The 26,066-nt window shown below is 43.5% G+C and overlaps 1 protein-coding gene across 1 annotated transcript in view; it reads right to left on the bottom strand.

Moving 5' to 3' along the window:
* LOC144504716 (utrophin-like) overlaps positions 1-26,066 on the bottom strand; it is a 631,247-nt gene that overhangs the window by 157,236 nt on the left and 447,945 nt on the right. Inside the window, 3 exon segments of the mRNA XM_078230463.1 lie at positions 331-409; positions 3,713-3,859; positions 17,906-18,174. Coding sequence (XP_078086589.1) covers positions 331-409; positions 3,713-3,859; positions 17,906-18,174 — 495 coding nt within the window.

The following is a 26,066-nucleotide window of genomic DNA, read 5'->3' as shown; positions in this document are numbered from 1 at the left end:
ATAAGGATGGCCGATTTCCTTCCCTAAAGGAGTTGAGCAAACTAGATGGGTTTTTCTGACAATCGACAATGGTTTCACGGCATCAGTAGATTCTTAATTCCAGTTCCACTATCTGCCATGACGGGATTCAAACCCAGGTCCCCAGAATATTAGCTGAGTTTCTGGATTAATAATCTAGCAATAATATCACTACGCCATTGCATCTATTGATTTACTGATAATCAGTAACACAAATAACAATGCATACACAAAATCGTAAAATATTCCAACATTAATATATTTTAAAATGCAACAAAATGAAGGTGCTAAATTTCTGTAAATCATACTTACTGGAGAGGAAGTGTTGTGATGAAGGACCAAAATCCCGATATGCTTCTTGTAATTGCTTGATTCGGTCCTCAACAGCAACCTGCAATAATAAAATGATTTTAACTTCTATGCATTCTCTCTAAAACTGCAGTTGCAAAGGAAAAAATCTCATTTTGATCTCAATGAATAAGGTGTTATTCATGTAGATTGAATAATAAAATGGTTGTGGCAAGAGATGATAATGGCTGCTTTGAAGGAAAGTGGAACATGAAGTGTATGTGGAGTTCAGTTTTGACTTTGGCTTCTAGAAGGAACCTTATCCACCTCTATGGACACCTTCATCGGGAATGTAATAAGGAAGGGAAAAAGCACCCCTTTTTTAGGAGAACCCTGCACAGCTAGATGTGAATTAGCAATTTGGATTTTTTTTTTAATAATTTATCGGATATGAGCATTGCAGGCTGTTATGTATTTGTATTAATTCTTATTAGCTTACTAAAGCTTTGTTGTACTTGTGTATTTGCTGGAAGTGATGTAACAAGTCCCTAGCCCGAGAAGCAGGCAGAGAAGAATCAGCTATGTAAGAGAACACACATCTGTAAATAAAGCTTTGTTTTAAACCCTACCGTGGTGCTCCCTGGACCATTCTCCAATATGCACAGCGCTGCTAGCCACCCAGGATGAAGAAATTTGCGAGAAACGTCAGGAACAGAAAAGTTTAAAAAAAATACTTTTGCATGTTCTCCAGACCTCTCGGACTAGCGGGACATGAGAAATGGAAATGTGCTGCAGAGCACTTAGAACTGTGTGTGTTAAGTAAGAGGCTGAAGCTTGAGTTGTTGCCTTGGGTGAAACAAGTTGTGATGTGTGCATATGGGAAATCTCCATTAGTAAGAAAAATGTCAGGAGTTTTCTGAGCGTTTTGATTATTTTGTGTAAGCAACAAAATAGCTGAGATATTAAGGTGCCCACTTTCCTGAGCGTGATGGGGCAAAACATTTAATCTCCTCAGAATTTTAGTGCAACCGGAGAAGCTGGGCACTAAAAGATATGAACAGATGGTAGGTATTGTGCAAGCACATTTTCACCATACACTTTGGCAACTGCAGAACACTTCAGATTCTATAAAAGAAACCAAGAAAAGGGGGAGTCAATTGTGCAATTCGTGACTGTGCTTAAAAGATTTATAGAATATTCGGAGATGTGCTGCATGACACAATCTGGGACAGATTTGTCTGTCGGCTGTGCAGCGAACTAATTCCTGCTAATTGCTGAATTTAGAACATAGAACAGTACAGTACAGGCCCTTTGGCCCTCGATGTTGTGCCGAGCTTTGTCCAAAACCAAGATCAAGCTATCCCACTCCCTATCATTCTGGTGTGCTCCATGTGCCTATCCAATAACTGCTTGAAAGTTCCTAAAGTGTCCGACTCCACTATCACTGCAGGCAGTCCATTCCACACCCCAACCACTCTGAGTAAAGAACCTACCTTTTCAAGGAATTAAACCAAATGAGACACTAAATGTTAATTATCACACTAGTACCCCTCCAAATCCTTAAAGATAGGTGCCAAAAGAAGTGTCTATTAAAGTTCCTGCTACTTGCAGCTTCAACTTGAAGACATTCAAATTGTTCCAGTTCACATCCACTTCAGCAGCATGGTTTGGGCACTCACTTCATAGATTAGAAACAAGAAGGTAGCTAGAGAGAGTTAGTCCACTCAAGGACAAAGGTGGGAAATTATGCATAGAACCAAAGGAAGTGGGTGAGATCCTTAATGAGTTCTTTGCATCGGTATTCACAAAGGAGGGGGCATGTTGATTGATAATGTCTCAGAGGGGTATGTAAATCCTCTAGAGTAAATCATCATTACGAGGGAGTGTTAGGTCTATTAAAAAGCATTAAGGTAGACAAATCCCCAGAGCCAGATGGCATCTATCCCAGATTACTGAGGGAGATGAGAAGAAATTGCTGGGCCCCTAACCAAAATCTTTGTTTCCTCATTGGCCAGAGGTGAGGTCCCAGAAAACTGGAGGAAAGCCAATGTTATTTAAGAAGGGTGGCAAGGATAACCCAGGTAATTGTAGGCCAGTGAGCTTGACGTCTGTGATAGTGAAGATTCTTAGGAATAGGATCTATACACATTTGGAACTGAGTAGTCTTATTAGCAACTGACAGCATGGTTTTGTACAAGGAAGGTCATGTCTCACTAATTTGATTGAGCTTTTTGAGGAGGTGACAATGATTGACGTGGAAAGGGCTGCGGATGTTGTCTACATGGACTTCAGTAAAGCATTTGACAAGGTCCCTCATGGTAGGCTGGTGCAAAAGGTTAAATCACACAGGATCAAGGGTGAACTAGCTAGATGGATTCAGAACTGGCTTGGCCATAAGAGACAGAGGGTAGCAATGGAAGGGTGTTTTTCTGAATGGAGGTCTGTAACTAGTGGTGTTCCGCAGGGATCAGTGCTGGGACCTCTGTTTGTAATTTATATAAATGGCTTGGAAGAAAACATAGCTGGTCTGATTAGCAAGTTTGCGGATGATACTAACATTGGCAAAGTTGCAGATAATGATGAAGATTGTCAGAGAATACAGCTGGATATAGATAGGCTGGAAAATTGGGCAGAGAAATAGCAGATGGAATTTAATCCGGACAAATGCGAGGTGATGCATTTTGGTAGATTCAATTCAGGTGGGAGCTATAAAATAAATGGCGGAACCATCAGGAGCATAGACACACAGAGATCTGGGAGTACAGGTCCAGAGTGGCAGCACAGGTGGCATGTTGCCTTCATCAGCCAGGGCATCAGGATTGTTCTCCCTGGAAAGACGGAGGCAACCTGATCGAAGTTTATAAATTTGAGGGGCATAGATAAGGTGAACAGTTGGAAGCTTTTTCCCAGGGCAGAAATGACAATTACAAGGGGGCGGGCACAAGTTCAAGGTAAGGTGGGGGGGAAAGTTTAGTAGAGATTTGCAGGGGAAGTTTTTTTATACAGAAGGTGGTGGAGGCCTGGAATTCACTGCCAAGTGAGGTGTTAAGGCAGACATGTTAGTGACAATGTGGTCGGTGCAGACTTGGTGAGCCAAGGGGCCTGTTCCTGTGCTGTACTGTTCTTTGTTTTTTTTTTGTTCGGTCACCATCTAACTAGCTCCAGTTCTGTGATTGGTTTAAACTCTGAGGTACAGACTACAGGCCAGCATACAATATGAAAAAGGTATATTTGCAAAGATTGAATAATTTAAGAATGCATTATAAAATATAAACTACATGTTTGAAAAAGGCACGTTTCTTTAACTTGCCACTAGTTTGGAAATAAATTATTTCCTAATAGTGGTGGAGCAGTAAGTGCTTTCAGGAACAGGTTGATTGGCTCTGAAAATATTTTTCACTCTTACCTGAATAAGTTTCCACCGCATACTTAGGTCATCAAGTTGGTGGGAAGTCTTTGGAGATAAAGAGACATCAAGTGGAGACAATTGACTAGCCAGGTCATTTACCAATTTGACTTCTTGCTTCACTGGGGCAATTTCCTCTTTAAAAGCCTAACCAAGAACATACAAAAAAAGCCTGAAATTTCTCAAAATTAACAACTTTGTAGTATGAAATACAGAATATAAAATCTGAAAAACACTGAGTAATTCGGAGCTTTATAAAACTGATGTCTTATTGAGTAAGTGCCAAACCCAAGTTATTTTCAATTTGTTTAATCACACTAACTCATTACAACTGTAGTCAGTATAGGTCAGTGAATGAAATAAATACAGGTATTAGGAAATAAAATGCAAGAAATAATTTCAACAGCACTTTGGGTTGTGCAATTTGACCTACTCCTGCTCCTATTTCTTATGTTACGTTCTCTTAATTTCTATCAGATTTGTTTAATAAAAATCACTCCTCAAGAAAACCTTCTCATACAATGGTAGCCTGAGACATACTGAAACCCATCACCATGAACGATCTGCAATTAAAGCCCCTCGAAATTAATTTCCAACTGCAGGATGCTGTTTTCTTGAGAGTCCATACTCTTCCCTAGGTGCACATTCCACTAAGCCAAGAGCAGACATTTAGGTTTAGTTTCTGAATTGGTCAGGAATTCCAAGAGTGTGCAGGTATAATGCTGCAGTTTTAACCAGTTAAATCCCATTGCTTCTCAGATTATTGGTTAACTTCCTGATGTATATTCATCTAAGACCACATTACCTGATACAGGATGGGTTTGCAGCATTAACTGGAGATCATGGGGAAGTATTACATCCCTCATCAGTGACAACTTCATCCATTCATGTTGCATCAGTGCACCAGCTTGGTAGTCAATTAACACTGATTTGGCAGTCTGTAAATTACTTTGGCTCAGCTCTTGTGGCTTGGTTAACTTGGTTCTTAAATAAGCTGATGTATCATTGTGGAGAAACTTCAACAAAGCTTACTTCTATCACCAAAAGAAGACTAGCAGTTTTTTGTCTAACAAGTGTGGGTTTAAGCCCTCAATAGCTGGACACAATGCACCAGAAGCCCAGGGCAGCAGGGTTAGTGTGCAGCATAATTCACCTCGAGTGTTAGTACCATACCCTGGACCACAACCTTGACATATACTAACCTCCATTGAACAGTGGGCCAAAGATTCAAAAGTGGCTACTTACTCTGGTTCCACCAGGGTAGGCACCAGATTCTAAACAGGGCCCTTGTTTTCCTATAATAAAAGCAAAATATGCAGATGCTGGAATTTGAAACAGAAAATGCTGGAAAATCTCAGCAGGTCGGACAGCATCTGGGAGAGAGAATAGAGCCAACGTTTCGAAGCTGGATGACCCTTCGTCAGAGCTAAGGGCAAAAAAAATCAAAAGATTTATACTATGAAGGAGGGGGAGGGGCTATAATAGGACAAAGGGAACGTAAATGAGGATAAAGACAGCTGAGAGAGGTGCTAAAAGTGTCCATTAAAAGATCAGGATGTGTGAATTGCAAAACAGAGGTACAGATGGTAAAGGCAGTTAACCTGAAAAGGAGGGGGGAGAGCGGGAATGGAGAAGTGGAAAAATGCAAGCGAGAAAGAAGGATGATAAAAATGGACGCATGAGCTGCAAAGAAACAGAATGAAATAAAATTAATGGAAATGGGGTGAAGGTGGAGGAAAGAGTTCATACTCTGAAGCTGTTGAACTCAATGTTGAGTCCAGAAGGCTGTAAAGTGCCCAGTCGAGGTGCTATTCCTCCAGTTTGCATTGGGGTTCACTAGAACATTGCAAAAGGCGAAAGGTGGACATGTGGACAGGGTGGTGTTGGAAGTGGTAAGCAACAGGAAGGTCTGGGTCCTGCTTGCGGACGGCCCAGAGGTGTTCAGCAAAGTGGTCACTCCGTTTACGTTTGGCTTCTCTGATTGTATTATAGATCACAGTGGGAACAGCGAATGCAATCGACCAAATTGAAGAACGTGCATGTGAAGTGCTGCTTCACCTGAAAGGGATGTTTAGAACCTGGGACCGAGCAGGTGTTGCACCTTCTACGATTGCATGGGAAGGTGCCGAGGTGTGATGGAGGAGGGGACCAGAGTGTCCCGGAGAGAACGGTCCCTGCAGAATGCTGACAGGGGGAGTGGTGGCATCATACTGGAGTGGGCAGAAATGGTGGAGTATGATTGTTTGAATGCAGAGGTTGGTGGAGTGACAAGGGGACCCTATCCTGGTTCTGGGAGGGAGGGGTGGCCTGGGGGATGTGTTGGACGCGCTTCAAAGCCCTGTCAACCACAGTGGGTGGAAAACCGCGATTGAGGAAGGAGGAAGACATATCGGCAGCATTATTTTGGAAAGTGGCATCATCAGAACAGATGCAACAGAGGCGAAGGAACTGAGAGAATGGGATGGAATCCTTACAGGATGTGGGTGTAAAGAGCTTAGGGCAGCTGTGGGGGTCGGTGGGCTTGTAATGGATACTGGTGGACAGTTTATCACCAGAAATGGAGACAGAGGTCAAGGAAGGGAAGTGTTAGAGATGGACCATGTGAAGGTGATCGAGGGGTGGAAATTGAAGGCCAAATTGATCAATTTTTCCAGGTCCGGATGAAAGCATGAAGCGGCTCTGAAATAGTCATCAATGTCCCAATAAAGGAGTTGTGGGAGGGGGCCGAATTAGGAGTGGAACAGGGAATTCTCCACATAACCCATAAAGAGACAGGCATAACTGGGACCCAGGCAGGTACCCACAGCCATACCTTTTATTTGGAGGAAGTGAGATGAGTTAAAGGAGAAATTGTTGAGTGAGAGCGCAAGTTCAGCCAGACTGAGGAGAGTGGTGGTGGATGGGGAATTGTTTGGATCTCTCTGTTCGAGGAAGAAGCAAAGAGCTTTGAGGCCATCCTGGTGGGGAATGGAGGTGTAGAGGGATTTGACATCCATGGTGAGGAGGAGGCGGTTTGGGCCAAGGAACTGGAAGTTGTTGATATGGCATGGGGCATTGGAGGAATCATGGATGTGGGTAGAAAGGGACTGGATAAGAGAAGAGAGAACGGAGTCAGAATAGGAGGAAATGAGTTCAGTGGGGCAGGAACAGGCTAACAGCAAGGGCCTACCGGGGCAGACCTGTTTGTGGATTTTGGGAAGGAGGTGGAAGAAGCAGGCTGTCTGGGGTTGGGACACTGAGGTTGGAAGCTGTGGAGGGAAGATTTCTGGAGGGCATGAGGTCATTGACAGTTATTTTCCTATTTGGTCTCCAGTTAAGATTTTCTTGTAGCTGTTGCCTTAAGTTTCAGAAACTTTCTCATCAATGACAACAGACATCTGATTACAGCTAGGTGGAATGATCTATATAGATCAGCTGTGTTATACAAGTGTAAAACATGCTGCTATCTCCATTTTAAACAGCTTAATTCAGCTTATTAAGCAGAGTTTTGCAGGACTGACTGCTCCAAGGTACTCACCAAGTTTGTGTAAGCCAGATCTACTATACTCCTTACACACCTATGACTGTGGCCAAATTTCCCTGCAATTCGATTTTCAAGTTTGCTGATGACACCACCGTAGTGGGTCGGTTCTCAAACAATTACGAGACAGAGTACAGGAATGAGATAGAGAATCTGGTGAACTGGTGCAACAACAATAATCTCTCCCTCAATGTCAACAAAATGGAGGAGATTGTCATCGACTTCAGGAAGCATAAAGGAGAACATGTCCCTCTCTACATCAATGGGGACAAAGTAGAAAGGGTCGAGAGCTTCAAGTTTTTAGGTATCCAGATCACCAACAACCTGTCCTGGTGCCCCCATGCAGACACTATAGTTAAGAAAGCTCACCAATGCCTTGAGTTTCTCAGAAAAGTAAGGAAATTTGGCATGTCAGCGATGACTCTCACCAACTTTTACAGATGCACCATAGAAAGCATTCTTTCTGGTTGTATCACAGCTTGGTATGGCTCTTGCTCTTCCCAAGACAGCAAGGAACTACAAAAGGTCGTGAATGTAGCCCAATCCATCCAGCAAACTAGCCTCCCATCCATTGACTCTGTCTACACTTCCTGCTGCCTCGGCAAAGCAGCCAGCACATTTTAAGGATCCCACGCACCCCGGACATTCTCTCTTCCACCTTCTTCTTCGGGAAAAAGATCTAAAAGTCTGAGGTCACGTACCTACCGACTCAAGAACAGCTTCTTCCCTGCTGCTGTCAGACTTTTGATTGGACTTACCTTGCATTAAGTTGATCTTTCTCTACACCCTAGCTATGACTGTAACACTACATTCTGCACTCTTTCGTTTCCTTCTCTATGAATAATATGTTTTGTCTATATAGCGCGCAAGAAACAATATTTTTCACTGTATGTTAATCCATGTGACAATAATAAATCAAATCAAATCATAGAGTCACAGAGGTTCACAGTATGGAAACAGGCCCTTCGGCCCAACTTGTCCATCCCTCCCTTTGTTTTTAAACCGCTAAATTAATCCCAATTGCCTGCATTTGGCCCATATCCCTCTATACCCATCATACCCATGTAACTGTCTAAACGCTTTTTAAAAGACAAAATTGTACCCACTTCTACTACTACCTCTGGCAGTTTGTTCCAGACACTCACCAGCCTCTGCGTGAAAAAATTGTGCCTCTGGACACTTTTGTATCTCTCCCCTCTCACCTTCAACCTATGCCCTCTAGTTTTAGACTCCCCTACCTTTGGGAAAAGATATTGACTATCTAGCTGACCTGTGCCCCTCATTACTTTATAGACCTCTTTAAGATCACCCCTCTGCCTTCTACGTTCCAGAGAAAAAAGTCCCAGTCTATCCAGCCTCTCCTTATAACTCAATTCATCAAGTCCCGGTAGCATCCTAGTAAATCTTTTCTGCACTCTTTCTCGTTTAATAATATCCTTTCTGTAATAGGGTGACCAGAACTGTACACAGTACTCCAAGTGAGGCCTTACCAATGTCTTGTACAACTTCAACAAGACGTCCCAACTCCTGTATTCAATGTTCTGACCAATGAAACCAAGCATGTTGAATGCCTTCTTCACCACTCTGTACACCTGTGACTCCACTTTCAAGGAGCAATGAACATGTACCCCTAGATCTCTTTGTTCTGTAACTCTCCCCAATGCCCTACCATTAACTGAGTAAGTCCTGCCCTGGTTCAATCTATCAAAATGCATTACCTCGCATTTATCTAAATTAAGCTCCATCTGCCAATCGTCAGCCCACTGGCCCAATTGATCAAGATCCTGTTGCAATCAGAGATAACTTTCTTCACTATCCACTACGCCACCAATCTTGGTGTCATCTGCAAACTTACTAACCATGCCACCTATATTCTCATCCAAATCATTAATATGAATGACAAATAACAGTGGACCCAGCACTGATCCCTGAGGCACACCGCTGGTCACAGGCCTTCAGTTTGAAAAACAACCCTCTACAACCATCCTCTGGCTTCTGTCAAGAACTGTCCTGTCTGGAGACAATACACATCTCTTTAACCTGTGCTTAATGCTCTTTCCACTCACATTGTCTGTACCTTTAAGACTTGATTAGTTGTAAAGACTCGCATTCCAATCATTATTCTGTAAATTGAGTTTGTGTCTTTATATGCCCTGTTTGCTGTTTGTGAACAGATCTCCCACTCACCTGACGAAAGAGCAGCACTCCGAAAGCTAGTGGCGTTTGCTACCAAATAAACCTGTTGAACTTTAACCTGGTGTTGTGAGACTTCTTATTGTGTTTACCCCAGTCCAACGCCAGCATCTCCACATTCTGTCAAGAAGTCAATTTTGTATCCATTTAGATACCTTACCCTGGATCCCGTGGGATTTAATCTTATGCAACAACCTACCATGCAGTACCTTGTCAAAGGCCATGCAAAAGTCCATGCAGACGACATCAACTGCACTGCCCTCATCTATCTTCTTGGTTACCCCTTCAAAAAACTCAATAAATTTGTGCCATTCACAAAGCCATGCTGACTGTCCCTAATCAGTCCTTGCATCTCTAAATGCCTGTAGATCCTGTCTCTCAAAATACCTTCCAACAACTTACCCACCACAAATGTGAGGTTCACTGGCCTGTAATTCCCAGGCTTTTCCCTGCAGCCCTAGTTAAACAAAGGCACAACATTTGCCACCCTCCAATCTTCAGACATCTCACCTGTGACCATCTATGATTCAAATATCTCTGCTTGGGGACCCGCAATTTCCTCCCTTACCTCACACAATGTCCTGGGATACACTTCATCAGGTCCCGGGGATTTATCTACTTTGATGCGCTTTAAGACTTCCAGCACCTCTTTCTCTGTAATATGTACACTCCTCAAGACATCACTATTCATTTCCCCAAGTTCCCTAACATCCATGCTTTTCTCAACAGTAAATACTGATGAGAAATATTCATTTAGGATCTCACCCATCTCTTGTGGATCTGTACATAGATGGTCTGGTTGATCCTTAAGAGGCCGTACTCTCTCCCTTGTTACTCTTTTGCCCTTTATGTATTTGTAGAGGCTCTTTGCATTCTCCTTTGCCTTATCTGCCAAAACAATTTCATGTCCCCTTTTTGCCCTCCTGATTTCTCTCTTAATTCTACTCCTACACCCCCTATACTCTTCAAGAGATTCACTAGATCCCAGCTGCCTATGCATGTCATGTGCCTCCTTCTTCTTCTTGACCAGGGCCTCAATATCCCGAGTCATCCAGGGTTCCCTACTTCTGACAGCTTTATCTTTCACTCTAAGAGGAATGTGTTTACCCTGAACACTGGTTAACACATTTTTGAAAGCCTCCCATTTACCAGATGTCCCTTTGCCTTCCCACAGACTCCCGCAATTAACTTTTGAAAGTTCCTGCCTGATACCATCAAAATTGGTCTTGCCCCAATTTAGAATTTTAACTTTTGGGCCAGACCTTTCATTCTCCATAGCTATCTTAAAACTAATGGCATTATGGTCACTGGTCCATATCAAATCAAATCTTTCAAAACACAGAATACGCTCCAGCACTATTATTATATACACATGGTATTGTGAGCACATGACTATGTACATAGGGCTCTTGAGCCTCTGCCATGCCACCTTCCAATAGTAGTAATATCTTTGCTTCAGTTGACATGACACTTTTCCAGTTGTGACATTTTAAAAAGCTCAAACTACTCCTAGTTCGTTGGGTTCTAACGAGCAGCGAACAATCCTAATGTACTTTAAGCAACATAATGGAAGGAAGTGCACAAATACGCCTTTCATCAGCTTTTACAAGGTTATTAATCAGATGCCACATGCTGTCCTCATTAAGCTATAAATAGGGCGGAATTCTCCCAAAACAAAATCTTTGTTGAATTTGCGGGAAAACTGGAGTAATTCACGCAGGTTTTTTCAGTGAGAGACAAGAATCTCCCACACTCTGTGCAATGCAGAGGCCACCAGCGTGAATATCATTAGATTTCAGGGGGCGGGGCCTATTCCCATCCAGGAGGCTGAAACCAGCAGGCCTCTGCACATGCGCAGTGGCCATGATCTGTCAGCTTCCTGTTTGCTAGCCAGCTCGATCACTGCCCACGCCCTCCGTCCACCCCCCCATCCCCAACAACCATTCCCAGGTCAGCCTCGACCCCCGTTCTGTTCCAGAGCACCCCGATCTCCAGACCCCCCGGGAGGCTGGAGGGGGCCCAGGCTGGCACTGCCAGGGTGCCCACCCCCCTGTTGACTGACCCGCTGAGGGGCCCCAATTGCCACCCCCCCTTCACTCCAGTGGGGTTGGGCCGCTGGTTCCCCGAAGGTGGGAACCTACTGTAAACCCCGCTCGAGTGACATACTCTGGCGGGGTGAGAGAGGCTAGCAGGCCTGGAGAACTCAGTCCCGGGCCTGCTAATTACATTAAAAACAGATTTAAAATATATTAAAATGACTTAGCTGGTCTTCCCGCCAGTTTCCAGTGTGGGTCTGATGGCGCCAGAAATCCGGCGCTGGAAGATGCAATCACAGCGGAATGAATGCACAAATACCGGGTATCCCGACCGCAAGATTCTCCCACCCTGCTGCGCTAGAAAATTAGCGCAGCTGTGTGGGAGAAACACCCCCATAGAGTGCATAGCTGTTTTATGGACTTTGCATGGGATATCAGCTCTATTGAGTTGATATCTTGAGGTGAGTGAGTCAAGATTCTCCACACTCATTCATCCTATTCAATACCTTCACTAACCTTGTCTTAGCACCATAAAGGATTGTCTCTGTGTATCCATTCTACGGTTGCAATAAGTGCCAAACAAGGGAGAAACAAGGGGGTTTCTGACCTGTTTTTTTGGGCGAGTTTGGAAATACAATCTTAAGACATTTTGTCACTTTTTTGGACAAAAGTGTGATTCTCACCAGGGGGCGGGGGCACGGAGCCTAAGCTCACCAGTGAAGCCGGCTACTGCAGACTGCATGGGGCACCATTGTGCAGGCACCCTGATCTCCAAGAGAATTGGGAGACCTCCTAACACCTCCTTGGCATAGGTTTAAGGTGAGGAGTAAATGATTTAGAGGGCATCTGAGGAAAACCGTTTCCCATAGAGTGGTGGAAATGTGGAATGCACTGCCTGAGGGTAGTGGAGGCAGCTACTCTCCCAACATTTTAAGAAGCATTGAATGAGCATAGTAGGCAATGGTCCAAGTGCTGGTAAATGGAATTTATACTGATTGGTATTTAATGGTTGGCAAAGACATGGTGGGCCGAAGATGCATAGGTTAGGGATTAGCAGGGTAAATGCGTGGGGTTACAGGGATAGCGCAGGGGGGATAGGCCTGGGTAAGATGCTCTGTTGGATGTAATAGTATACTATTTGGAAATGCATAAAATAATCAAGCAGAGTGAGAATGTCTTCATGAAGGAGAAATTATGCCTGACAAATTTATTATAATTCTTTGAGGTCATAATGATCAGGAAAGATAAAGGGAAACCAGTAGATGTAATATACTTAGACTTCCAAAAAGTGTTCAATAAGGTACCACACAAAAGGCTAAGAGACCATGGTGTTGTGGGTGGTACATTAGCATTAATATAGGATTGGCTAAATAATAGAAGACAGATTTGGGATAAGAGGGACATTTTCAGAGAAAAATAAGAGCCAGAGCTCAGTAAGCAAGGTGTGGTGTGGCCAGAGGTACATTCACCAAACTCCACCTGCCAAATCAAACCACTGATCAATCAAAATGCAGAAAGACTGGCTATTATAATTGTAGAAGATTTGTAAGCCAAGAAAGGGAGGAATTAGTAAAAAGTAGAACAGGTAGCAAAGAATGTCTTTAGTCCAAATGATAAATGTTTCAAACAAACTTTTAAGTTGTGCAATAAGATTATACACAACAGATTTGGTTTGTATGCTGAGAGAGTTAATGTTTTCTTAACTTTTCATCGAAGCAATTTGTTGAATAATGTTAATTCACATCAGGATTAACAGGTATAACATGTAGCCATCTCTTAAACCTCAATTCCTTCCCAAGTCAAATGCTCTAGATATATTTTTTTGATTGGCTTGGATTCAAACATTTACAGAATGACATTGGTGCCTAAAATGACTCAATAATAGGTTAAATAAAGTCTTTGTTTAAAATCTACAAAATCAGAATATCAAATATAGTATTTCTAATCTTAAGAATTCAAAAGGGAACAGATTGAAGCCATAGTCATGGTAAAAAGCCAAGACTGAGAAAATACTTTCATTAGACCGTGTAAATCTATTTAATTATGAACTCTTACCCCACCCAATTCCCCCTAATGGAGGAAAGGTTGACCCTTGTTCTCCATCCTCGAGAAGATGTAGTTAGTATCATGTAAATATTACTACTTTTATTTACCTGGTGGTGGTTCCATCTAATTCCTTTCACTCTTGATATTGCTATCTAATTGAGCCTTAGTTCTTCACTTAGATTTAATAAAATAAATTCAACCTTCTTCTACAATTGTAATACTTCCATTGAAGGGTTCGGTGATTCAAGTAGTATACTCTACTGAAAGAGCACATAGATGTATTTTCATAACACTTGGAGAACATGGTGGAAAGAATCTAGATATATTGACAAGAAAAGTATTTCTTGTTTCTGCTTTCTAGTCAGTAATGCAGACTGAGGAAAGACTGAAGCCATTGTTTTTGGTTCCCAATCCAATTTCCATTCTCTAACAACTGATTCAATTGCTTTCACTAGCAATTGAGATTAAATCAGACTGTTCAGAAACTTGAGGTTATATTTGATCACTCAATGAGCTTCTGACTACGTCATGAAAATGCCGTACTTCCACCTCTGTAATACTGCCTAACTTAACTCCTGTGTCAGTTCATCGCTGCTTAAACTCTCATTTAGACTTGTCTATTCTAAGATATTCCTTGTTGGTGTTCTACATTCTGCCCTGCAAAAACTTGACATCATCCAAAACTCTGCTGCCTGAGTTTTAACTTGCACCAAGTCCCATTCTCCTTTGCCGGCTGTATTTGCTAACCACATTGGATCCTGGTCAAGCAATGTCTTACTTTCAAAATTCTTATCTTGTTTCCAAATTTCTCCTCAGCTGCCACCCTCCCACCGCCCCCCCCACCCCCGAACCCCCCTCGCCCCCCATCTCTGTTGTATTCTCCAGCTGCATCATCCTTTCCAATACTGTATCTGCACTTCTCTAATTCTTGCCTTTTGTCAGTGTCTGATTATAATTGTTCAATGATTGGTGGCTGCATTCAGTTATCTAGGCCTCAAACTTTGGAATTGCCTTTCTACATCTCTCCACTTCAATTTCCTCTTTTATGATACTTCTTAAAATCCTTCCTCTTTGACCAAGTTGTCATCTGACCCTATGTGAATACGTGTCTGACTGTTATTCCTTAATACTCCCTTGATGCACCTTCAGATGTTTTATTACATCAAAGGCACTATATAAGTATAAGCTGTTGGAGTTATTAATGTAGCAGGACTAACTGGACAGCTCTTTCAAAAGCCAAATGGGCGAATGACTATCTTCTGAGCTGTACAATTCTATGTTTCAATAAAAATGACAATGAACAAACAAAGAACAAAGAACAATACAGCACAGGAACAGGCCCTTTGGCCCTCCAAGCCTGCGCCGCTCCCTGGTCCAAACTAGACCATTCTTTTGTATCCCTCCATTCCCACTCCATTCATGTGGCTATCTAGATAAGTCTTAAACGTTCCCAGTGTGTCTGCCTCCACCACCTTGCCCAGCAGCGCATTCCAGGCCCCCACCACCCTCTGTGTAAAATACGTCCTTCTGATATCCGTGTTAAACCTCCCCCCCCTCACCTTGAACCTATGACCCCTCGTGAACGTCACCACTGATCTGGGAAAAAGCTTCCCACCGTTTACCCTATCTATGCCTTTCATAATTTTATACACCTCTATTAGGTCACCCCTCATCCTCTGTCTTTCCAGTGAGAACAACCCCAGTTTACCCAATCTCCCCTCATAACTAAGCCCTTCCATACCAGGCAACATCCTGGTAAACCTCCTCTGCACTCTCTCTAAAGCCTCCACGTCCTTCTGGTAGTGTGGCGACCAGAACTGGGCGCAGTATTCCAAATGCGGCCGAACCAACGTTCTATACAACTGCAAAATCAGACCCCAACTTTTATACTCTATGCCCCGTCCTATAAAGGCAAGCATGCCATATGCCTTATTCACTTCCTTCTCCACCTGTGACGTCACCTTCAAGGATCTGTGGACTTGCACACCCAGGTCCCTCTGCGTATCTACATCCTTTATGGTTCTGCCATTTATCGTATAGCTCCCCCCTACGTTAGTTCCACCAAAATGCATCACTTCGCATTTATCTGGATTGAACTCCATCTGCCATTTCTTTGCCCAAATTTCCAGCCTCTGACAATGTTCCTCACTATCTGCAAGTCCAGCCATTTTCGTGTCGTCCGCAAACTTACTGATCACCCCAGTTACACCTTCTTCCAGATCATTTATATAAATCACAAACAGCAGAGGTCCCAATACAGAGCCCTGCAGAACACCACTAGTCACAGGCATCCAGCCGGAAAAAGACCCTTCCACTACCACCCTTTGTCTTCTGTGACCAAGCCAGTTCTCCACCCATCTAGCCACCTTCCCCTTTATCCCATGAGATCCAACCTTTTGCACCAACCTACCATGAGGGATTTTGTCAAACGCTTTACTAAAGTCCATATAGACGACATCCACGGCCCTTCCCTCGTCAACCATTCTAGTCACTGCTTCAAAAAACTCCACCAGGTTAGTGAGGCATGACCTCCCTCTCACAAAACCATGCTGACTATCGTTAATGAGTTTATTCCTTTCTAAATGCGCATACATCCTATCTCTAAGAATCCTCTCCAACAACTTCCCGACCACGGATGTCAAGCTCACCGGCCTATAATTTCACGGGTTATCCTTCCTACCCTTCTTAAATAACGGGACCACATTAGCTATCCTCCAGTCCTCTGGGACCTCACCTGTGTCCAGTGACGAGACAAAGATTTGCGTCAGAGGCCCAGCGATTTCATCTCTCGTCTCCCTGAGCAGCCTGGGATAGATTCCATCAGGCCCTGGGGATTTGTCAGTCTTTATATTCCCTAAAAAACCTAACACTTCCTCCCTTGTAATGGAGATTTTCGCTAACGGGTCAACACTCCCCTCCGAGACACTCCCAGTCAACACATCCCTCTCCTTTGTGAATACCAACGCAAAGTATTCATTTAGGATCTCCCCTACTTCTTTGGGCTCTAAGTATAATTCCCCACTTTTGTCCCCGAGAGGTCCGATTTTTTCCCTGACAACCCTTTTGTTCCTAACGTATGAATAAAATGCCTTGGGATTCTCCTTAATCCTGTCTGCCAAGGACATTTCGTGACCCCTTTTTGCCCTTCTAATTCCTCGTTTGAGTTCTTTCCTACTTTCTTTGTACTCCTCCAGAGCTCCCTCCGTTTTTAGCTGCCTGGACCTAACGTACGCCACTCTTTTCTTTTTGACCAATCCCTCAATTTCCCTGTTTATCCACGGTTCTCGAATCCTACCCTCCCTATCCTTCTTTTTTACAGGCACATGCCTATCCTGCAGCCCTAACAACTGTTCCTTAAAAGACTCCCACATGCCAGATGTGGATTTACCCTCAAACAGCCTCTCCCAATCAACAGCCGCCAATTTCTGCCTAATCCCATTAAAGTTAGCCTTCCCCCAATCCAACACCTTACCCTTGGGACACCACTCATCCTTTTCCATCACTATCCTAAAGCTAACAGAATTGTGGTCACTATTTGCCACATGTTCCCCTACCGAAACTTTGAAGATCTGACCGGGCTCATTCCCCAGTACTAGGTCCAGTGATTTTAAGATCAAAGATAGCTCGTTTACATGGCTTTGAAGACCCTTCAAAAATGTCACAAAACAAATTCCCTTTTGGTCAGATTAGAGCTGCAAAAGTGGTAAATCATTATTAATCTTCTAAACAAGGTTTGTTTGGATTGTATGAGGTTGTTGAATAATGTATGTATAGGCTTGAATAAATTAGTTCTTTTTTCTGATAATTTTACCTCCTTTCCAAAACAGCACAATAGTAGACTGGATAAGTCCACAAGGCTGCATATCCTTAGTTCATCTTCAACCTCAATTCAACTTTCCTACCCTATCCTCATACCCCTTTATTTCGTTAGTCTCTTTTGAAGATATTGACATTCTCAGGTTTAGTCTCCCTTTCACTAACCCAATGAGGATTGAGACCAATTATTAGATTCCTAATGTTGTCCCAACTGGTATCAATTAATTCAGCTGAGACCAAGGATTGAACTGGTTAATCCTTTACGAGTTAAGAACCCCACTGAGATAAAAACATTTTAAAAAGTCAATACAATTGTGCAAGTCTCACCACAACTTTAAACTCTCTTCAAATGGTATTAAGCCTGATAACAGAGCAATGAGCAGATGAATCATCTGACAACATGCTGGAATTCTATATAACACATTATTATTAGTATGGTATTATCATTAGATGCAATGCTCAATTCAGTAGTTTTACTTTATAAAATATGTCAACAATATTTCAGTGTTAATATTGCTTCTTGTTTAGAGACAGAATTCTGTTTCAATTTGTTCATAAATGGAGTAATGTGATTGCACTTACTGTGGTTTTGTCAATGTGATCTTGTAAGGAGTCAATAAGCAGGTCACCTACAGGTTGCCAGTCAGTGCGGACACTTTCAGCTGTTATCACATGAGCCTCAAGGTTATCCATAGCTTTTTGTAGTTCTTGAAGTTTCTCCAAGGCCTTTTCCACTTGCTCCTGCCAGTTATTTGCATGGGTGTTCAGCTGCTCCCAATTTTCCTTCACTTCTGTTGACTGCTTGCGCACAGCTTTGGCAATTCTCTGGGCTCTCTCCTCCGGGGTAGGCTCTAGAATTGCACAGATGCAAAACATTCATGGTACAGATGCTTTAAAACTTATTTTATCCACCTAGACCTCTTTCCTTCAAAGGTTTCATGTACCTTCTTTTGGAATGAGGGTACGGTAGTATAGAATTGAATTATGACACGGACGCATCAATGATAAACCATGTGATTAGCTAGCAGGTGGTCTTCCTCAATTTTGCAAGCCAGAGAGGATCAATACAAAGGATAATAACTTCAATGGATATTAGCAATTTGTGATTACTAAACGTTTAAAATTGGGAAAAGAATAGAGTGAATAAATCATAGAATCCTTAGGGTGCAGAAGGAGGCCTTTTGGCCCATCAAGCCTGCACCGACGATAATCCCACCCAGGCCCTATCCCCCTAACCAGACATTTACGCTGCTAGTCCCCCTGACACTAAGGAACAATTTAACATGGCCAATCAACCTGACCCACACCCCTTTGGACTGTGGGAGGAAACTGCAGCATCCAGAGGAAACACGCGGAGAACGTGCAAACTCCACACAGTGACCCAAAGCCAGAATTGAACACGGGTTCCTGGCGCAGTGAGGCAGCAGTGCTAACAACTGTGCCATCAAAGGGGTACAAGACTCAAAATAAGTAATTTGAAAAATCTTTTCCGAACTTCTTTCACAGTGAATAGAGACCAAATTTGTAGCATACACAACTCATCTTTCAGGAATTGCAAGCAGAATCATTAAATTAGATTATTAAATTTTCTAACCGTTCCCGCCAGCTGGATCTTGCAGTCCTGCTGTTGGCAGAAACCCTGTCACCAGGTTGCATACAACAGAGCCCCATTGACAGCGGCGGGACCAGAAGATCCTGCCATCAGCTAATGGCAGGCCATCTCAACCACCATGAAACACGCCACGGAGTATAGAATATCCCGTCCTCTTGATTTTTCTCTGCAAAGATTTCCCCAGGCCAGTGACTGGATTAGGCTGAAGGGACAGAGACAGTTCCAGACAATTTATGAAATCTGTTTCCAATGTATTCATCTAAAGCACATACATAATCCTTCATTGTCAATTAATCTTGCAATGTTGTTTGCATAGAGATCGTGTTGAAGGAGACTAATTGGCCTCATGTTGTTTATCCATTTATATTTGGCATGGCTGTGTTCAGTTTCAGTAAAAGGAGCAAATTGTGCCGTTAACATTTTAAAACCACTTGTATGTGGGAATGGTGAAATGTGTCAAATTCAAACCATTGCTGCTTTTAAAAAGCTCTCAAAAAAAGCAAGGAAAACATCAAGGGAACCTTGTGAGACAAAAACAAAATACTACGGATGCTGCAAACCATCTGCAGAGGGAAACCGTTTCAGGTTGATTATCTTTTATCAGAAGTGATAAACGTTAGCAATGTTGTAAGTTTAGGCAAGTGAAGAGACAGAGGAGGATGGTATAAGAACAAAATGGAAGGTCACTTTGTATAGTGCTCTACTAATTATGAAAATTGAAAGAGAAAACTGAGAAAGCTCAACATAATTACCCAAATGTTTTGCCTAATTACAGCTGAGGCATTAATACATTCTAAGAGCAGTTTGGGTTAATTAGTCTCTGACCCCACCAGCAGTTGCATGCTTTGAGTTGGTTGTCGTGCTGAGACGTCTAACAAATTCAGGGCCCAAGGGACTGGTTAAGAACTGAATGCACAAACATACTGAAATGTCGAATGGCATGGCAAGAATGCTATTATAAGGATACCTGACCGAGCTGCAGTTAAAATTCACAAAGTCTGAACTGGCACCAATGCAACACTTTTACCGGCCACTATGATGTGGAAGTATTCAAGCTGAGGGAAAGGTGAATCTTACTAGTTCATTAATCTAATAAAACAGAGCAGTTTAAGCTTCATCTTACTTCCAGAATAATGGTCTGCGAACAGGGAAAATCGGTTTGATTTAAATAAAGCAAACAGGAAAGGTGCCTCTGCCATACTTTGCTTATGATGCAGGATTGAATACGATAGATGAGACTACAAATTTGGGGAAAGATTTGAATATTGCCACTGGGGATAAGTAACTGAAAGCAACAATCCATTCAGTGATGCCAATAAATTTGATGCCTTGCATAACAGGCACCATAACAGGACCAGGTCAATGCCTGCTATATAATAGTAACAAAAATAAGAAACCTAAGATCATGAGATATTGGAGCAGAATTAGACCATTCGGCCCATCAAGGCTGTTCCGCCATTCGAACACACCTGATATGTTTCTCGACCCCATATTTCTGCCTTTTCCCCGTAATCATTGATCCCTTTATCAATCAAGAACCGATCTATCTCTGTCTTAACTGATAAGTGTGATGTGGTGGCCATTAGGGAGACTTGGATGTCTCAGGGACAGGACTGGATACTCCAGGTGCCAGGATTCAGATGTTTCAGGAAGGACAGGGAGGGAGGCAAGAGAGGGGGTGGAGTGGCACTGCTGATCAGGGATAGTGTCACAGCTGTAGAGAAGGTGTATGCTGTGGAGGGATTGTCTACAGAGTCTCTGTTGGTGGAGGTTCGGAGTGGGAAGGGGTCGATCACTTTGCTGGGAGTTTTCTATAGGCCGCCCAATAGTAACAGGGAGGTGGAGGAGCAGATAGGGAAACAGATCCTGGAGAGTTGCAATAATAGCAGAGTTGATGTGATGGGAGACTTTAATTTCCCAAACATAGATTGGAATATCCCGAGGGTAAGGGGATTGGATGGGAAGGAGTTCGTTAGGTGTGTTCAGGAGGGTTTCCTGACACAGCATGTGGACAAGCCTACAAGAGGAGAGGCTGTACTTGATCTGATACTGACCAATGAACCTGGACAGGTGTCAGATCTCTCAGTGGGAAAGCATCTTGGGGATAGCGATCATAACTCTATCTCCTTTATGCTTGCATTGGAAAAGGAGAGGATCAGGCAAGCTAGGAAAGCGTTTATATGGAGTATGGGGAAATATGAAGACATAAGGCAGCAAATTAGAGGAGTAAGTTGGAAGGAGGTATTCTCAGGGAAATGTACTGAAGAGAGGTGGCAGTTTTTCAAGGAATGTCTGTCTAGAGTTCTACAGGACAACGTTCCGAGCAGACAGGGAGGAGTTGGTAGGTTAAAGGAACCGTGGTGCACGAAAGCTGTGCGGGACCTAGTCGCGAAGAAAAGGAAAGCATACAAAAGATTCAGAGAGCTTGGCGAAGATAGGGATCTAGATGAGTATACGGCTTGTAGGAAGGGACTAAAGAAGGAAATTAGGAGCGCCAGAAGGGGTCACGAGAAGGCCTTGGCAGGTAAGATTAAGGAAAACCCTAAGGCGTTCTATAAATATGTGAAGAGTAAAAGGATGAGACGTGAAGGAATAGGGCCGATAAAAGGTGAAGGCGGGAAAATCTGTACGGGACCAGTAGAAATGGTAGAGGTGCTTAATGAGTATTTTGCCTCGGTTTTCACAGAGGAGAAGGACCTGGGTGGATGTACTGCAGGCTTGCAGTGGACTGAAAAGATTGAGTCTGTGGACTTTAAGAAAGAGGTTGTGCTGGAATCTTTGAATGGCATCAAGATAGATAAGTCGCCAGGTCCGGATGGGATGTACCCTAGGTTACTGTGGGAGGCGAGGGAAGAGATTGCAGAGCCTCTGGCAATGATCTTTGCATCGTCGATGGAGACGGGAGAGGTGCCGGAGAATTGGAGGATTGCGGATGTGGGTCCTATTTTCAAGAAGGGGAATAGGGATAGCCCAGGAAATTACCGACCGGTGAGTCTAACCTCAGTGGTTGGTAAGGTGATGGAGAAGACCCTGAGGGACAAGATTTATGAGCATTTAGAGAGGTTTAGTATGCTCAAGAATACTCAGCATGGCTTTGTCAAAGGCAGATCGTGCCTTACGAGCCTGGTGGAGTTCTTCGAAAATGTGACTAAACACATTGACGAAGGGAAAGCGGTAGATGTGGTTTATATGGATTTTAGCAAGGCGTTTGATAAGGTCCCCCATGCAAGGCTTCTTGAAAAAGTGAGAGGGCATGGGATCCAAGGGACTGCTGCCCTGTGGATCCAGAACTGGCTTGCCCAAAGGAGGCAGAGAGTGGGTATCGATGGGTCTTTTTCTAAATGGAGGTTGGTCACCGGTGGTGTGCCCCAGGGATCTGTTCTGGAAACCCTTGCTGTTTGTCATTTTCATAAATGACCTGGATGAGGAAGTGGAGGGATGGGTTGGTAAGTTTGCTGACGACACGAAGGTTGGTGGGGTTGTGGATAGTCTGGAGGGATGTCAGAAGTTACAGAGGGACATAGATACGATGCAAGACTGGGCGGAGAAGTGGCAGATGGACTTCAACCCAGATAAATGCGTAGTGGTCCATTTTGGCAGGTCAAATGGGATGAAGGAGTACAATATAAAGGGAAAGACTCTTAGCACTGTAGAGGATCAGAAAGACCTTGGGGTCCGGGTCCATAGGACTCTAAAATTGGCCCCGCAGGTGGAGGAGGTGGTTAAGAAGGCGTATGGTGTGCTGGCCTTTATCAATCGAGGGATTGAGTTTAGGAGTCCGGGGATAATGATGCAGCTATATAAGACCCTCGTCAGACCCCACTTGGAGTACTGTGCTCAGTTCTGGTCGCCTCATTACAGGAAGGATGTGGAAAAGATTGAAAGGGTGCAGAGGAGATTTACAAGGATGTTGCCTGGATTGAGTGGCATGCCTTATGAGGATAGGCTGAGGGAGCTCGGTCTTTTCTCCTTGGAGAGACGTAGGATGAGAGGAGACCTAATAGAGGTATATAAGATGTTGAGAGGCATAGATCGGGTGGACTCTCAGAGGCTTTTTCCCAGGGTGGAAATGGCTGCTACGAGAGGACGCAGGTTTAAGGTGCTGGGGTGTAGGTACAGGGGAGATGTTAGGGGTAAGTTTTTCACACAGAGGGTGGTGGGCGAGTGGAATCGGCTGCCGTCAGTGGTGGTGGAGGCAAACTCAATCGGGTCTTTTAAGAGATTCCTGGATGAGTACATGGGACTTAATAGGATGGAGGGTTACAGGTAGGCCTAAAAGGTAGGGATATGTTTGGCACAACTTATGGGACCGAAGGGCCTGTTTTGTGCTGTAGTTTTATGTTTCTATGTTAAATACACTCAAATGACCTGGCCTCCACAGTCTTCTGTGGCAGTGAATTCCACAGATTCACACCCCCTGGCTGAAGAAATTCCTCCTCATCTTGGTTCTAAAGGGTCATCCCTTTACTCTGAGGCTGCACCCTCAGATCCTCGTCTCCCCACATCTTCCCCACGTCCACTCTATCCAGGCCTTTCAGTATTCTGTACGTTTCAATGAGATCCCACCTCATCCTTCTAAACTCCATTGAGTACAGACCCAGAGTCCTCAAACACTCCTTATAAGCCAAGACAGCTGAAATACTAAAGTGGTAACATTCAATTACCTTCCCAAAGTTCTTCAAACAAAGTTTTCTTTTCATGCATTTATATTGTGGGAGATTCTCCAGACCCGCTAGCTTCGATCACAATGGCCTGGAGAATTGATTGTCGGCACACTGGGCGCCAAAGCCAGCGCGATGGTCCTAGCCCTGCCTGTTGTCCACAATTGGGTTCCCAGCCAGAACGGTTGGCAACTCAATAAATATTCAAATAGCCTTTTTACCATGTCATTAGTGGGTGAATTGACCTCTCGCTATGCAGCCATCCTTCGATCAGCACCGGGCCATAGGTGTGGACAGACTTCATAGTCTTGGACCTGGCCTATTAGACTCAGACTCCCAAACAGGTCTTACTGCCTCTTTATAATAGAGCAGAAACCACAGACTGTCAATCAGGCTTAGCTTGCAGTTACAATCAATGAAACCAGGTCAGATGTATTCACAGCTGAGGCTGTCACTGAAGGCTTTTTGAAACTGACCTGTCAAAGCCTTCTCATTCACTATGGCGTGAGTGGGGATCTGAGGGGGAAGGGGGAGTCTGAGTGGGGATTGGGGGAGGGGGGGGCAGCCTGAGTGGGAATCGGTTGGGAGGGAGGAGCTAATTCTGGATGAGTACTTGGCACATCATAACATTCAGGGCTATGGGCCAAGTGCTGGCGGATGTGATTAGGTGGGAGTTCAGGTGTTACTAATGCGTCGGTGCGGATTCGATCAGCCGAAGGTATGATTCTATGAAATGAAGACACACCAGCTCACAGCATGAGTAAATACAATGAATCAGCTTATGACAAACCACACAAAGATATCCTTTCAATCCGTGATACATTGCTAATATAAAATGCACTCCATAAACACTGTCTAAAACAGTAAATGGCAGAACCCTTACGAGTATTGATAGGCAGAGGAATCTGGGTGTTCAGTTGTAACTGAAAGTGGCAACACAGCTGGATAAGGTAGTCAAGAAGGCATACGGCATGCTTGCCTTCATTGGTCGGGGCATTGAGTTTAAAAATTGGCAAGTCATGTTGCAGCTTTATAGAACCTTAGTTAGGCCGCACTTGGGATATAGTGTTCAATTCTGGTCGCCACAATACCAAAAGGATGTGGAGGCTTTGGAGAGGAAACAGAAAAGATTTACCAGGATGTTGCCTGGTATGGAGGGCATTAGCTATGAGGAGAGGTTGGAGAAACTTGGTTTATTCTCATTGGAACAATGGAGATTGAGGGGTGACCTGACAGAAGTCTACAAGATTTTGAGGGACATGGACAGAGTGGACAGCCAGAAGCTTTTTCCCAGGGTGGAAGAGTCAATTACAAGGGAGAATAGGTTTAAGGTGCGAGGGGCAAGGTTTAAAGGAGATGTATGAGGCAAGTTTTTTTACATACTGGGTGGATGCCTGGAACTTGCTGCCGGGGGAGGTAGCAGAAGCAGATACGATAGTGACTTTTAAGGGGCATCTTGACAAATGCATGAATAGGATGAGAGTGGAGGGATATGGTCCCCGGAAGAGTAGGGGGTTTTAATTCAAATGGGCAGCATGGTCAGTGCAGTGGAAAGCTGAAGGGCCTGTTCCTGTGCTGTAATTTTCTTTGTTCTTTTTGTTCTTTGTAAATGTGAGAGACCTTTAAAGGCTATGGGCAGAATTGTCCTGTCCTTACCGCCATGGGATTCATAGCGGGCGGCACATGGTCCATGCAAAGGTCCATTTACCATTTAGGACTGAGATGAGGAGGAATTTCTTCACTCAAAGGGTGGTGAATATTTGGAATTCTCTGCCCCAGAGGGCTGTGAAGACCCCAGTCGTTGAGTATGTTCAAGACTGATAGATTTCTACATATTAAAAACATTCAGAGATGTGAGGATAGTGCAGGAAAATGGTGTTGAAGTAGAAGATCAGCCATGGTCTCATCAAATGGTGGAGCAGACTTGACCTGCTCCTATTTCTTATGATCAACTCACATCACCAAACAGATTACCTGAACATTATTTCATGGCTTTTACAAATTCACTGCTCTTTACCATTTCACAACATGGATTACATTTTACAAGCACTTACCCGGCTGTCAAGCACTATGGGGTGACCCAAGGATATGAAAGCAGTATATAAATTCTAATTCTTTGCTTTTGGTTAAGTTTAATTGTGCCAAACAGACATTTAATATTAAGGAAGTAGATGCATATTAAAGACTGAATAGTTCATATTTTGTTTTTCCTCATAGTATTTTCCATTTGACTTTTTTTAGCTTCAATTTTTTTCTAACTTTAACGCTTCATTTATCTTGTTCCTTGCCAACTACCCACTTTGAATGGGGGAACAACTTCCCAAAATAAATCTTTTATATGGCTGATCTGCAATGCAAAGGACTTCTTTGCCAAGTGAAATTAATGGTATTGTGTAAAATCTCAGAAAAACAGAAATTACAATGTTCAAGTAAACACTTCAGGAACATATAGATAACGCTTCCCCTCATA

This window comes from Mustelus asterias, chromosome 15 (assembly GCF_964213995.1).
Source record: "Mustelus asterias chromosome 15, sMusAst1.hap1.1, whole genome shotgun sequence".
Lineage (NCBI taxonomy): Eukaryota > Metazoa > Chordata > Chondrichthyes > Carcharhiniformes > Triakidae > Mustelus > Mustelus asterias.
This window is presented reverse-complemented; position numbering and strand designations above follow the sequence as displayed.